This window comes from Cetorhinus maximus, unplaced genomic scaffold (assembly GCF_964194155.1).
Source record: "Cetorhinus maximus unplaced genomic scaffold, sCetMax3.hap1.1 HAP1_SCAFFOLD_612, whole genome shotgun sequence".
NCBI lineage: Eukaryota > Metazoa > Chordata > Chondrichthyes > Lamniformes > Cetorhinidae > Cetorhinus > Cetorhinus maximus.
The window spans coordinates 218,416-232,480 of NW_027596554.1; the positions used below are offsets into that span (position 1 = coordinate 218,416).

The window sequence follows — 14,065 nt, forward strand, 5'->3', positions numbered from 1 at the left end:
TATCTCTGTAACCTCCTCCAGCCCCTACAACCCTCCCTATCTCTGTAACCTCCTCCAGCCCCTACAACCCTCCCTATCTCTGTAACCTCCTCCAGCCCCTACAACCCTCCCTATCTCTGTAACCTCCTCCAGACCCTACAACCCTCCCTATCTCTGTAACCTCCCCCAGCCCCCTACAACTCTCCCTATCTCTGTAACCTCCTCCAGCCCCTACACCCCTCCCTATCTCTGCAACCTCCTCCAGCCCCTACAACCCTCCATATCTCTGTCACCTCCTCCAGCCCATACAACCCTCCCTATCTCTGTAACCTCCTCCAGCCCCTACAACCCTCCCTATCTCTGTAACCTCCTCCAGCCCCTACAACCCTCCCTACCTCTATAACCTCCTCCAGCCCCTACAACCCTCCCTATCTCCGTAACCTCCTCCAGCTCCTACAACCCTCCCTATCTCTGTAACCTCCTCCAACCCCTACAACCCTCCATATCTCTGTCACCTCCTCCAGCCCATACAACCCTCCCTATCTCTGTAACCTCCTCCAGCCCCTACAACCCTCCCTATCTCTGTAACCTCCTCCAGCCCCTACAACCCTCCCTATCTCCGTAACCTACTCCAGCTCCTACAACCCTCCCTATCTCTGTAAACTCCTCCAGCCCCTACAACCCTCCCTATCTCTTTCACCTCCTCCAGCCCCTACAACCCTCCTATCTCTGTCACCTCCTCCAGCCCCTACAACCCTCCCTATCTCTGTAACCTCCTCCAGCCACTACAACCCTCCCTATCTCTGTAACCTTCTCCAGCCCCTACAACCCTCCCTATCTCTGTCACCTCCTCCAGCCTCTACAATCCTTCCTATCTCTGTCACCTCCTCCAGCCCCTACAATCCTCCCTATCTCTGTCACCTCCTCCAGCCCCTACAACCCTCCCTATCTCTGTTAGCTCCTCCAGCCCCTACAACCCTCCCTATCTCTGTAACCTCCTCCAGCCCCTACAACCCTCCGAGATCTCTGCGCTCCTCCAATTCCGGCCTCTTGACCATCCCCCGGTTCCCATTGCTCCACCATTGGCGGCCGTGCCTTCAGCTGCCTGGGGCCTAAGCTCTGGAATTCCCTCCCTAAACCTCTCCGACTCTCTCTCTCTCTCTCTCTCTCTCTCTGTCTCTCTCTCTCTCTCCTCCTTTAAGATGCTCCTTAAAACCGACCTCTGTGACCGAGCTTTTGGTCACCTGTCCCTAATATCTCCGTATGTGGCTCGGGGTCAGATTCTGTCAGATTGACCTTCCTGTGAAGCACCTCGGGGACGTTTTACTGTGTTAAAGGCGCTAGATAAATGCAAGTAGTCATTCAGCAGAAATGGAGAATTTTCGGGCAAGGACTGAGGTTTTGCCCCCCATGTCTATTCTCCCTCTTTCCCACCTACACAATGCCAATATTTCCAACTTTCCAAATTTCCCTGAGTCAGGTTTCCACAGGCTCTGACTGCCTCCCAACTCCTGGTCCAACCACCTCTATGTCCATGGGAAAGCCAGGACGATGAGGAGCAGATATTCGGCTAAGGGATGCTCTCTGGCCAGCCACATTCAGGGCGCAATCTTAAGCCAGATTGGGTTCTCTGTTTGGTGAGTCCGAGCAGGCAGAACAGAGACTGGTCTCTCTCCTTCCTAACCCTGGTATTACGATGGTAAAGGCTGAGTTACTCAAATCCCAGAGGGAAATTAGAAACAACCATCCTCACCCACTTTACTGCATTTTCGAGGCACAGGCTCTGAATTCAGTCGGAATAAGACCACTGAGTCTCGAGGTTTTTATGTAAAGCTAAATTAAACGTTTATTAATATAAAAACAAATTAAACACATACACATGGTTAAAAATTACTACTATTTTTTATAATGGCTACTATTTTACTAACTTTTTAACAAATCCCCAAATTAATCAGCCCCAGGTAAATCTCCATTAAGACAACAGTAACCCATAGACTTAAACAGACAACAGGCAAAGCACATTTGACCTTACGACTTCTGAATGAGGTTCCTTTGCAGGTTGTCTGGAGGTGTACAGGCTGGTTAGGCCTTGAATGCCTCACTTTACGCTCACACAAACTCCTTTCTTTATAGACCGAGCTTTCCCTTTGAATATAAATTCTCCATTGTATCACCAGGTCTTTCGAACTCCAGCTCTTCGGACGTTAAAACCCCCTTTCATAGCACCAACTTTATTATTAATCTGAAAAATAAACACATTGTTTGGCTTCTTTTAGCTGGGCGCAAGATTTAACCGAAATCTTGAATGGTGGACGGTGGGTGGTGGGTGTTGCTGCTGAGGGCTAGGCCCCAGATAGAGCCTGGGGCCTTTCCTACTGTGGGTGCAAGTCTCAGAAGGGGTGGGGATTGGGCAGTGCTTTGGGAGTGACCTGCAGAGACTGTCACTGGCATCAACCCTGGCAACTATCCCAGGGGCCTGTGAGAAGGGGGAAGTGAGAGAATGAGCTGGAAATTCTGCTCCATTGACGTCTGATTTGTCACCGTCGACCAGTCACTGTGATTGGGTCAGCTCTTCAGGATACTTCCCACATCCGCTCCCCGCAACGGCATCTGCACCCCTCCGCTCTGTAATCTCCGTTCCCTAGGGACCGGCTCCATCCCTCTCTCCCCCCGCCCCCGGGAACAGTCCGAGATTAAACCAGTCTGTTCACAGCCTGAGTGTCACATTCCAACCCGGGGGGTGAGCTTCCGACCTCCTATTCGCCCATTTCCAACTCTCTCTCTCTCTCTCTCTCTCTCTCTCTCGTCCTTTAAGACGCTCCTAAAAACCGACCTCTCTGACCGAGCTTTTGGTCACCTGTCCCTAAATATCTCCGTATGTGGCTCGGGGTCAGATTCTGTCTGATTGACCTTCCTGTGAAGCACCTCGGGAACGTTTTACTGGGTTAAAGGCGCTAGATAAATGCAGGTTGTTGGAGTGCTCCAAAGCAGTGTTTGATGGGGACAGTGTAGAGGGAGCTTTACTCTGTATCTAACCCCGTGCTGTACCTGTCCTGGGAGTGTTTGATGGGGACGGTGTAGAGGGAGCTTTACTCTGTATCTAACGCCGTGCTGTACCTGTCCTGGGAGTGTTTGATGGGGACGGTGTAGAGGGAGCTTTACTCTGTATCTAACCCCGTGCTGTACCTGTCCTGGGAGTGTTTGATGGGGACGGTGTAGAGGGAGCTTTACTCTGTATCTAACCCCGTGCTGTACCTGTCCTGGGAGTGTTTGATGGGGACGGTGTAGAGGGAGCTTTACTCTGTATCTAACCCCGTGCTGTACCTGTCCTGGGAGTGTTTGATGGGGACGGTGTAGAGGGAGCTTTACTCTGTATCTAACCCCGTGCTGTACCTGTCCTGGGAGTGTTTGATGGGGACAGTGTAGAGGGAGCTTTACTCTGTATCTAACCCCGTGCTGTACCTGTCCTGGGAGTGTTTGATGGGGACAGTGTAGAGGGAGCTTTACTCTGTATCTAACCCCGTGCTGTACCTGTCCTGGGAGTGTTTGATGGGGACAGTGTAGAGAGAGTTTACTCTGTATCTAACCCCGTGCTGTACCTGTCCTGGGAGTGTTTGATGGGGATGGTGTAGAGAGAGTTTACTCTGTATCTAACCCCGTGTGGAAATTAGAGGGAGCTTTAAGTTGCATTAAAACCATCACGTGCTCTGAAGCCTGGTTACTCTGACCAGAGGATGCTCTGTGGTCTGATTTCCTGACTGTAGTTTCGAAGTTTGTGACCCATTTCCAGACAGTGAAGATGTGTCATGAATATTTGAGAGAAGTGTGGCTGGTGATCTCAGTCTCGATCTGATTTTGCGACCTGTTTCTGTGCGTTTGTTTAAACTGCTCTACGTCAGCCTTCACTTCTGCATTATCCCTGCTTCTGCATATTTATTGATCCAAAATCCAGCGCAATTCTTTCCCAGCTGAATACCAGCCATCTGGCCAGCTCAAAGCAGCTAGAGGGGCTCAACAGCTTCCTCCATTTCCCATTGTGGCATCGTCATGGTCACCGGGTAAATATCTGGTCTGGTTTAAGGACTACGTGTGTACAGGGCACATCCGACAGCAGATACAGAGCAATGAACGGGTAGGGGTTTGGGTCCATTGGGATTGTGGACAGTGGGAGTGAACGGGTAGGGGTTTGGGTCCATTGGGATTGTGGACAGTGGGAGTGAACGGGAAGGGGTTTGGGTCCATTGGGATTGTGGACAGTGGGAGTGAACGGGAAGGGGTTTGGGTCCATTGGGATTGTGGACAGTGGGAGTGAACGGGAAGGGGTTTGGGTCCATTGGGATTGTGGACGGTGGGAGTGAACGGGGAGGGGTTTGGGTCCATTGGGATTGTGGACAGTGGGAGTGAACGGGAAGGGGTTTGGGTCCATTGGGATTGTGGACAGTGGGAGTGAACGGGAAGGGGTTTGGGTCCATTGGGATTGTGGACGGTGGGAGTGAACGGGAAGGGGTTTGGGTCCATTGGGATTGTGGACAGCGGGAGTGAACGGGAAGGGGTTTGGGTCCATTGGGATTGTGGACAGTGGGAGTGAACGGGAAGGGGTTTGGGTCCATTGGGATTGTGGACAGTGGGAGTGAACGGGTAGGGGTTTGGGTCCATTGGGATTGTGGACAGTGGGAGGGAACGGGAAGGGGTTTGGGCCCATTGGGATTGTGGACAGTGGGAGTGAACGGGAAGGGGTTTGGGTCCATTGGGATTGTGGACAGTGGGAGCGAATGGGAAGGGGTTTGGGTCCATTGGGATTGTGGACAGTGGGAGCGAACGGGAAGGGGTTTGGGTCCATTGGGATTGTGGACAGTGGGAGTGAACGGGAAGGGGTTTGGGTCCATTGGGATTGTGGACAGTGGGAGTGAACGGGAAGGGGTTTGGGTCCATTGGGATTGTGGACGGTGGGAGTGAACGGGAAGGGGTTTGGGATTGGGATTGTGGATGGTGGGAGTGAACGGGAAGGGGTTTGGGTCCATTGGGATTGTGGACAGTGGGAGTGAACGGGAAGGGGTTTGGGTCCATTGGGATTGTGGGCAGTGGGAGTGAACGGGAAGGGGTTTGGGTCCATTGGGATTGTGGACGGTGGGAGTGAACGGGAAGGGGTTTGGGATTGGGATTGTGGACGGTGGGAGTGATCCTGATATCTGTTCTGTTCCTTTTGTCAGAATGCAGGTGGATCCTGTTTACGATACCCCTGAGACTCTGTCCTCTCAGCTCCCCTCACACAAACCCTCCCTCAGCAAAGTCAGCATCTTGGATCGTCTAATCTTCACCCACTCTGTCTGGCTTCAACTCACCATGAACTCCGCAACCTCCCTTCACATTCTCCAGCGAGAAAATCCGGGGGTGAGTTTCTCATAACCTTTACTTCCAATTCCTCCCCCACCCCCCACCCCCTTCCTGGACTCTGTCTCTACCCGGGAGAAACTGCTGTCGCCTGTGGGGGATGGGGTGGGGGGTGTGGGTGGCGGTGCTGTGGTTTCACAGGCGGACCCCAGTAACCTGCCTCGAACAACGGCGGGACATCGCGCTTCGGCCATTCGACTACAGGGGGCGTCGCAGCCCATTCCCCTCCTGCCCTCTCCCCATCGGTGTGCGTGCTTTCTGGCATGCCAGTCGGGAGCAGGAATCCCGGTGGCCCTGAGACCAACAGGCACCCCGGGCGGGATCAGCTGATGGGGCACGGACCGGGTGTGGGATCTTCCTGTGTCCCCTGCAACCTTCTTTACACTGACGTTTGAAAACTGAAGCCTAGATCTTGTTTCTGAATGTGGGGACGTTGTTGTGGAGACTCGTGGGATTAGCAGCCTGGCCCCATTCTTAGATTCAAAAGCAGCAACTAAGCCTTTTAATCCTAAAAATCTCGCTGTGAAAACCAGTTTTAAAAAACTCCCTTTTAAAACAATGTTTGTGTGTGTTCCAGAGGAGCAGGACTGCAACTTGTGGGCAGCAGTGACACCTGGTGGACAGGGTTTGTCCTCGAGTCCCACATTCTCCCCACTCCCCCTGGGAGCGAGTCCCACATTCTCCCCACTCCCTGTGGGAGCGAGTCCCACATTCTCCCCACTCCCCGTGGGAGCGAGTCCCACATTCTCCCCACTCCCTGTGGGAGCGAGTCCCACATTCTCCCCACTCCCCGTGGGAGCGAGACCCACATTCTCCCCACTCCCCCTGGGAGCGAGTCCCACATTCTCCCCACTCCCCGTGGGAGCGAGTCCCACATTCTCCCCACTCCCCGTGGGAGCGAGTCCCACATTCTCCCCACTCCCCGTGGGAGCGAGTCCCACATTCTCCCCACTCCCCGTGGGAGCGAGTCCCACATTCTCCCCACTCCCCGTGGGAGCGAGTCCCACATTCTCCCCACTCCCCGTGGGAGCGAGTCCCACATTCTCCCCACTCCCCGTGGGAGCGAGTCCCACATTCTCCCCACTCCCCGTGGGAGCGAGTCCCACATTCTCCCCGCTCCCCGTGGGAGCGAGTCCCGCATTCTCCCCGCTCCCCGTGGGAGCGAGTCCCACATTCTCCCCACTCCCCGTGGGAGCGAGTCCCACATTCTCCCCACTCCCTGTGGGAGCGAGTCCCACATTCTCCCCACTCCCTGTGGGAGCGAGTCCCACATTCTCCCCACTCCCCGTGGGAGCGAGTCCCACATTCTCCCCACTCCCCGTGGGAGCGAGTCCCACATTCTCCCCACTCTCTGGGTGAAGGAGTTTCTCCTGAATTCCCGATCGGATTTATTAGTGACTGTCTTATATCGATGGGCCCCTAGTTCTGGTCTCCCCCACCCCACAAACCCCACAAGGGGAAACATCTTCTCTACGTCGACCCTATCGAAACCCCCTCCATCATTTTAAAGAGCTCGATCAGGTCGCCCCCTCCCTCGGCCGTCTCTTTTCTAGAGGAGAGAGCCCCGGCCTGTTCAATCTTTCCAGATCGTTCTAACCTCTCAGTTTCTGGGATCGTCCTTGTCGATCTGTCTCCAGTACCTCAATATCCCTCCTATTGCTGAAGTAAGAGACATTGTTTGTAGAAGCTTTCTGTCCTGGACTCACCAGGACAAGAATATCTAATGTAAAGAGAACAACAATTTATACTGGATGAGAAGAGAATGCTGATGAGTTGTTTGGAATTTAAGCCAGGCAGCTTCACTCTGCATCACACGGGCACTGACATTCATATACCACATTGTTCACCTGTGTGATAGGCAGGACATCTCTTTGGCTTGACGGCACCATCCTAATAGTGGCGAATAACACTGGTGTTTCTACTGCATGGTAGCAGTGTGAAGCCTCACCTGTTGCTCAGGTCTTTTTGAGGTATCTAGCCCTGAGGTGGACTGGGCACATTTCAGGGTCTGAAAGTGACAGTCTCAGGCCCGATCGTGAGTTTGTGCAATACACGGCCTGAAATGATCTGATCGGAGTAGCCATTATCCTGCAAGGATGCCTTTGATGTGCCCCATGGGGGAGGTGGTGATGGGGCAGTGGTATTGTCACTGGGCTAGTAACCCAGAGACCCAGGGTAACGCTCTGGATACCCGGGTTCCAATCCCACCAGGGCAGAGGGTGGAATCTGAATTCAATAAAAATCTGGGATTAAAAGTTTGACGGTGACCACGAAACTATCATCGATTGTTGTAAAAACCCATCTGGCTCACGTTAGGGAGGGAAATCTGCCGTCCTTACCCGGTCTGGCCTACATGTGACTCCAGACCCACAGCAATGCAGTTGGCTCTTAAATGCCCTCTGAACAAGGGTAATTAGGGATGGGCAATAAATGCTGCCCAGCCAGTGATGCCCACACCCTGTGAATGAATTAAAAATCAATATCCATTTCAGCATCAAGCTTGTATGTTGAGCTAATGGCTCGGGCCCTATTTGCCGATATTATAGCGTGTGGAACAGTAAATACCCCAAAGCGTGGACTGAGCAGTGAAGTCCGCTTGTGCTGGACCCTGGTAGAGAATTCCCCCCCGGCAGGTTTTAAAGGTGAATTTGAGCGCTGGGTGGAGATCATCGAGACGTGTAAGGAAATGATCACACGTAGCCATGGATTGAAACATCATGAACGCATCACCCACACATTGGAAATGTGCAAGGGGTAGGGGGCTGGGTGTCAGTCCATCGAAGACACGTTTCTCAGGGGACCCCACGGAGATGTTGGCGAGAGCTGGGCCGAGAGGGCACCCCCATGGTAATGCCATCTATTTGGGCACACATGGTGTCATTAAAACAGAACCCAACTGGGCGAGTTGCCAAGTGAATGGTGATTGACGCAGTGGTGGTGGGTCTAGATCACCAGGATTATAGTGCTGCAGCACTAATATCTACAGCTTCCTCAAGTGGAACACTGGTCAATAGGCTAGCAATGTTCAATGGGCACATACACACAGCGTTGCTATCCATAAGCAAATCCCCTATGGTCTTCACAAGTTCTTCACTGTGTCTGGAAAACTTGTTCAAACCTGGTTACAGCAACTCACCCAAGCCTTTCTCCAACTGATGTTGTGCAGAGCCGGTTGTAGATAAGGTAGGGAGTAAAGGGACACCACTGTTGTGTGTCTCGGGCAGCCCCTACATACACGGACACACAAACCAGTGATGTGGTGTATGAATGTCAGTGTCAGTGTGATACTAGGTGTGTCTGCACATCCCATAGACTGACGGATCGGATCAAACAGCGTGTCCCAGTCGCTGTTTACATGGGCAGGGTACAGACTGTACCCAACCAGCCCGTACTTGCAAAACTCAAAGCACAGAGTGCAACATGAGGTGTGATTCCGCGATTGGACAACAGTTGCTAAATAATCCTCAGTGTGCTAAAGATTACACTGACAGCCAATTTAAGATTGCCAGTAGGGCTCGCTGTGTGGTGCATTTGCGTGTACTGGAAGCTACACAGATCAATGCACGGGGCCCTGCTCTTTGCAGACGGCAAGAACGTGTACACACATAGCGCCTGCTTCAGCCAAACAAAATAAGTGACAGCCATTCGCAGGTTCATTCCTCAGGACCAATCAGGGTCAAGTTGCCTGGTTTAAATTGTAAACAACGCTTGGCAGTTAACTGCCAATCACTATAAACTGGGGCATTCTCCATGGCAACGCCTCTACCAATCAGAGCCCACTTGCCAGCCAAACAGCACCCTTTTTTCATACAGTATAAACTGTTGTTCCTTTAATTTTGGTATTCTTGTGGGTTGTCCTGAGGAGTCCAAGATGAAAAGCTTCAACAAACAAATCGCTTTTGTCAGCAACAATCAAATTCTGTATCACCAAACAAGCATTTAAATACTTGTTATAAAAAAGAGACCAGAACTTGAACAGTAACTCCGAATGTGGGATACGGAGACCGGGACTGTGCGTGGTAACTCCAAGTGTGGGATACGGAGACCGGGACTGTGCGCGGTAACTCCGAGTGTGGGATAGAGAGACCGGGACTGTGCGCGGTAACTCCGAGTGTGGGATACGGAGACCGGGACTGTGCGCGGTAACTCCGAGTGTGGGATACGGAGACTGGGACTGTGCACGGTATCTCCGAGTGCGGGATAGAGAGACCGGGACTGTGCACAGTAACTCCGAGTGTGGGATACGGAGACCGGGACTGTGCACGGTAACTCTGAGTGTGGGATACGGAGACCGGGACTGTGCGCGGTAACTCCGAGTGTGGGATAGAGAGACCGGGACTGTGCACGGTAACTGCAAGTGTGGGAAACGGAGACCGGGACTGTGCTCGGTAACTCCGAGTGTGGGATAGAGAGACCGGGACTGTGCGCGGTAACTCCGAGTGTGGGATACGGAGACCAGGACTGTGCGCGGTAACTCCGAGTGTGGGATAGAGAGACCGGGACTGTGCGCGGTAACTCCGAGTGTGGGATACGGAGACCGGGACTGTGCGCGGTAACTCCGAGTGTGGGATACGGAGACCGGGACTGTGCGCGGTAACTCCGAGTGTGGGATACGGAGACCGGGACTGTGCGTGGTAACTCCGAGTGTGGGATACGGAGACCGGGGTGGGATACGGAGACCGGGACTGTGCATGGTAACTCCGAGTGTGGGATACGGAGACCGGGACTGTGCGTGGTAACTCCGAGTGTGGGATACGGAGACCGGGACTGTGTGTGGTAACTCCGAGTGTGGGATAGAGAGACCGGGACTGTGCGCGGTAACTCCGAGTGTGGGATACGGAGACCGGGACTGTGCGCGGTAACTCCGAGTGTGGGATACGGAGACCGGGACTGTGTGTGGTAACTCTGAGTGTGGGATAGAGAGACCGGGATTGTGCTCGGTAACTCCGAGTGTAGGATAGTGAGACTGGGACTGTGCTCGGTAACTCCGAGTGTGGGATACGGTGACCGGGACTGTGCACGGTAACTCCGAGTGTGGGATACGGAGACCGGGACTGTGCTCGGTAACTCCAAGTGTGGGATAGAGAGACCAGGACTGTGCGCGGTAACTCCGAGTGTGGGATACGGAGACCGGGACTGTGCGCGGTAACTCCAAGTGTGGGATACGGCGACCGGGACTGTGCGTGGTAACTCCGAGTGTGGGATAGAGAGACCGGGACTGTGCGTGGTAACTCCGAGTGTGGGATACGGAGACTGGGACTGTGCGCGGTAACTCCGAGTGTGGGATACGGAGACCAGGACTGTGCGCGGTAACTCCGAGTGTGGGATACGGAGACCGGGACTGTGCACGGTAACTCCGAGTGTGGGATACGGAGATTGGGTCTGTGCGCGGTAACTCCGAGTGTGGGATAGAGAGACCGGGACTGTGCGCGGTAACTCCGAGTGTGGGATACGGAGACCGGGACTGTGCGTGGTAACTCCGAGTGTGGGATACGGAGACTGGGACTGTGCGCGGTAACTCCGAGTGTGGGATACGGAGACCGGGACTGTGCGCGGTAACTCCGAGTGTGGGATACGGAGACCGGGACTGTGCGTGGTAACTCCGAGTGTGGGATACGGAGATTGGGACTGTGCGCGGTAACTCCGAGTGTGGGATACGGAGACCGGGACTGTGCGTGGTAACTCCGAGTGTGGGATAGAGAGACCGGGACTGTGCGCGGTAACTCCGAGTGTGGGATACGGAGACCGGGACTGTGCGCGGTAACTCCGAGTGTGGGATACGGAGACCGGGACTGTGCGCGGTAACTCCGAGTGTGGGATACGGAGACCGGGACTGTGCGCGGTAACTCCGAGTGTGGGATACGGAGACCGGGACTGTGCGTGGTAACTCCGAGTGTGGGATACGGAGACCGGGACTGTGCGCGGTAACTCCGAGTGTGGGATACGGAGACCGGGACTGTGCACGGTAACTCCGAGTGTGGGATACAGAGACCGGGACTGTGCTCGGTAACTCCGAGTGTGGGATACGGAGACCGGGACTGTGCGCGGTAACTCCGAGTGTGGGATAGAGAGACCGGGACTGTGCGCGGTAACTCCGAGTGTGGGATACGGAGACCGGGACTGTGCACGGTAACTCCGAGTGTGGGATAGAGAGACCGGGACTGTGCGCGGTAACTCCGAGTGTGGTGTAACCAAGGTTCTATACAACTTTAACATGAATTCTAACTTTTAACTTCTACCTGTCTAGAAGTAAAGCCCAGTTCTTGTTTGGAGTTTTTGTTATGGTCACTATTAACACTATTGCTCCTTATAATGTTTTGTGAATGTATAACCCTAGATCCCTCTCCTTCACTCCCCCACCGACACGTGATGACATTGCCACTGGAACATGTGTGTTGCTCTACATGTCCCAACACGTGTGGCCTTTTTATTTCATTTAACGAGATGTACATTCTTTGGGGAATTCTGTGCGTCCCGGCCCTTTAACAATGAGTGTGATTCCCCCCATGGCAGATCTTCCTGGTGCGAAAGTCAGCGACGTCCCAGAAGAAAGTGCTGTCCGTCAGGCTGTCCGACGATTCTGACCCCTCCTTTGTGCACGACTTTATCATCAACGAGGATCCTAGCAACGCCAGTGAGTGAGATCTGTCCATCAGCTATTCTAGAACATTCTGAGTTGTGCCCCCTGCTAGGTATTCTAGAAAGTTCTGGATTGTGCCCATCCACTGGGTAATCTAGAAAGGCTCTGAATTGCACACGACCTCCAGACATTCTGGAAGGTTCCAAATTGTACCCATCCACCAGGTATTCTGGAAGGTTCTGAGTTGTGCCCTCGATGCTTAATGCTGTCTCAACTCCTGCCCCTTGACACTGATACGTGGCAGTGCCGCAATGTTTAACCCGAGCAGTTTGGGTTCCGCCAGGGCTATTCAGCTCCTGACCCCATTACAGCCTTGGCTCAAACATGGACAAAAGAGCTGAACTCCCGAGGTGAGGTGGGAGTGACTGCCCTTGACATCAAGGCCGTATTTGACCGAGTGTGGCATCAAGGAGCCCTAGCAAAACTGGAGTCAATGGGAATCAGGGGGAAAACTCTCCACTGGTTGGAGTCACATCTAGCACACAGGAAGGTGGTTGTGGTTGTTGGAGGTCAGTCATCTCAGCTTCAGGACATCACTGCAGGAGTTCCTCAGGGTAGTGTCCTCGGCCCAACCATCTTCAGCTGCTTCATCAATAACCTTCCTTCCATCATAAGGTCAGAAGTGGGGATGTTCGCTGATGATTGCACAATGATCAGCACCATTTGCGACTCCTCAGATACTGAAGCAGTCCATGTCCAAATGCAGCAAGACCTGGACAATATCCAGGCTTGGGCTGACAAGTGGAAAGTAACATTCGCGCCACACAAGTGCCTGGCAATGACCATCTCCAACAAGAGAGAATCCCAACCATCACCCCTTGACATTCAATGGCATTAACATTGCTGAATCCCCCACTAACAACATCCTGGGGGTTACAATTGACCAGAAACTGAACTGGACCAGCCATATAAATACTGTGGCTACAAGAGTAGGTCAGAGGCTGGGAATCCTGCAGTGGGTAACTCACCTCCTGACTCCCCAAAGCCTGTCCACCATCTACAAGGCACAAGTCAGGAGTGTGATGGAATACTCCCCACTTGCCTGGATGAGTGCAGCTCCCACAACACTCAAGAAGCTTGACACCATCCAGGACAAAGCAACCAGCTTGACTGGCACCACATCCACAAACATTCACTCCCTCCACCACCGACACACAGTAGCAGCAGTGTGTGTACCATCTACAAGATGCACTGCAGGAATTCACCAAGGCTCCTTTAGACAGCACCTTCCAAACCCACGACCACTACCATCTAGAAGGACGAGGGCAGCAGACACATGGGGACACCACCACCTGGAAGTTCCCCTCCAAGTCACTCACCATCCTGACTTGGAAATATATCAGCCGTTCCTTCACTGTCACTGGGTCAAAATCCTGGAACTCCCTCTCTAACAGCACTGTGGGTGTACCTACACCACAGGGACTGCAGCGGCTCAAGAAGGCAGCTCACCACCACCTTCTCAAGGGGCAATTAGGGATGGGCAATAAATGCTGGGCCCAGCCAGCGACACCCACACCCTGTGAGTGAAGAAGAAGGGCAGTTCCCAGAGTAGCCCCTGAGTGACGGGATGTTGTGGACAGGAGTGTTGTGGGGTGGGGGGTGTGGGATTAGGGAGCTGGTCGGTCGGGAATATTAACAATCCTCCACCCTTCCCTTTCAGCTTTTTCCCTGGAAGGTTCCGGAGTGACATTTGGGGATATCTTCCATCTCATCTCTTTTTATTGTGTGAGCAGGTGAGTCTGTCTTGGTGGCTGGTGTCAGGAGACCCATCACCCGTCTTCACCCGAACCCCCCTGTCCTCACCCTCCCGCTCGCCCCCAACCCCGGTATAACCAGAGTCTCAGGGAGGAAGGGACTTGGCAACACTTTAATTTAAAGTGCATCAGAATCTCCCTTAACCTTCTACACTCGAGGGAATACAAGCCCAGTCTGTGTGACCCACCCTCGTAATTTAACCCCTTCAGCCCCGGGACCATGCTGGTGAATCTGCGCTGAACCCCCTCCAGGGGCAATATCTCCCCCCTGAGGGGGGCAGGACCCAGGACTGGACACGGT

General features: G+C 53.4%; 1 protein-coding gene across 1 annotated transcript; it reads left to right on the forward strand.

Annotated features, from left to right (window-relative positions):
- Positions 1-4,016: 4,016 nt before the first annotated feature.
- Positions 4,017-13,743, forward strand: LOC144674291 (ras and Rab interactor 1-like; the record flags this gene model as incomplete). The annotated part of the gene is made up of 4 exons (XM_078535718.1): positions 4,017-4,037; positions 5,190-5,370; positions 11,884-12,004; positions 13,671-13,743. Coding segments are annotated over exons 1-4 (386 nt in total), but the record flags the coding sequence as incomplete, so codon positions are not given.
- Between the last annotated feature and the right edge of the window lie 322 nt (positions 13,744-14,065).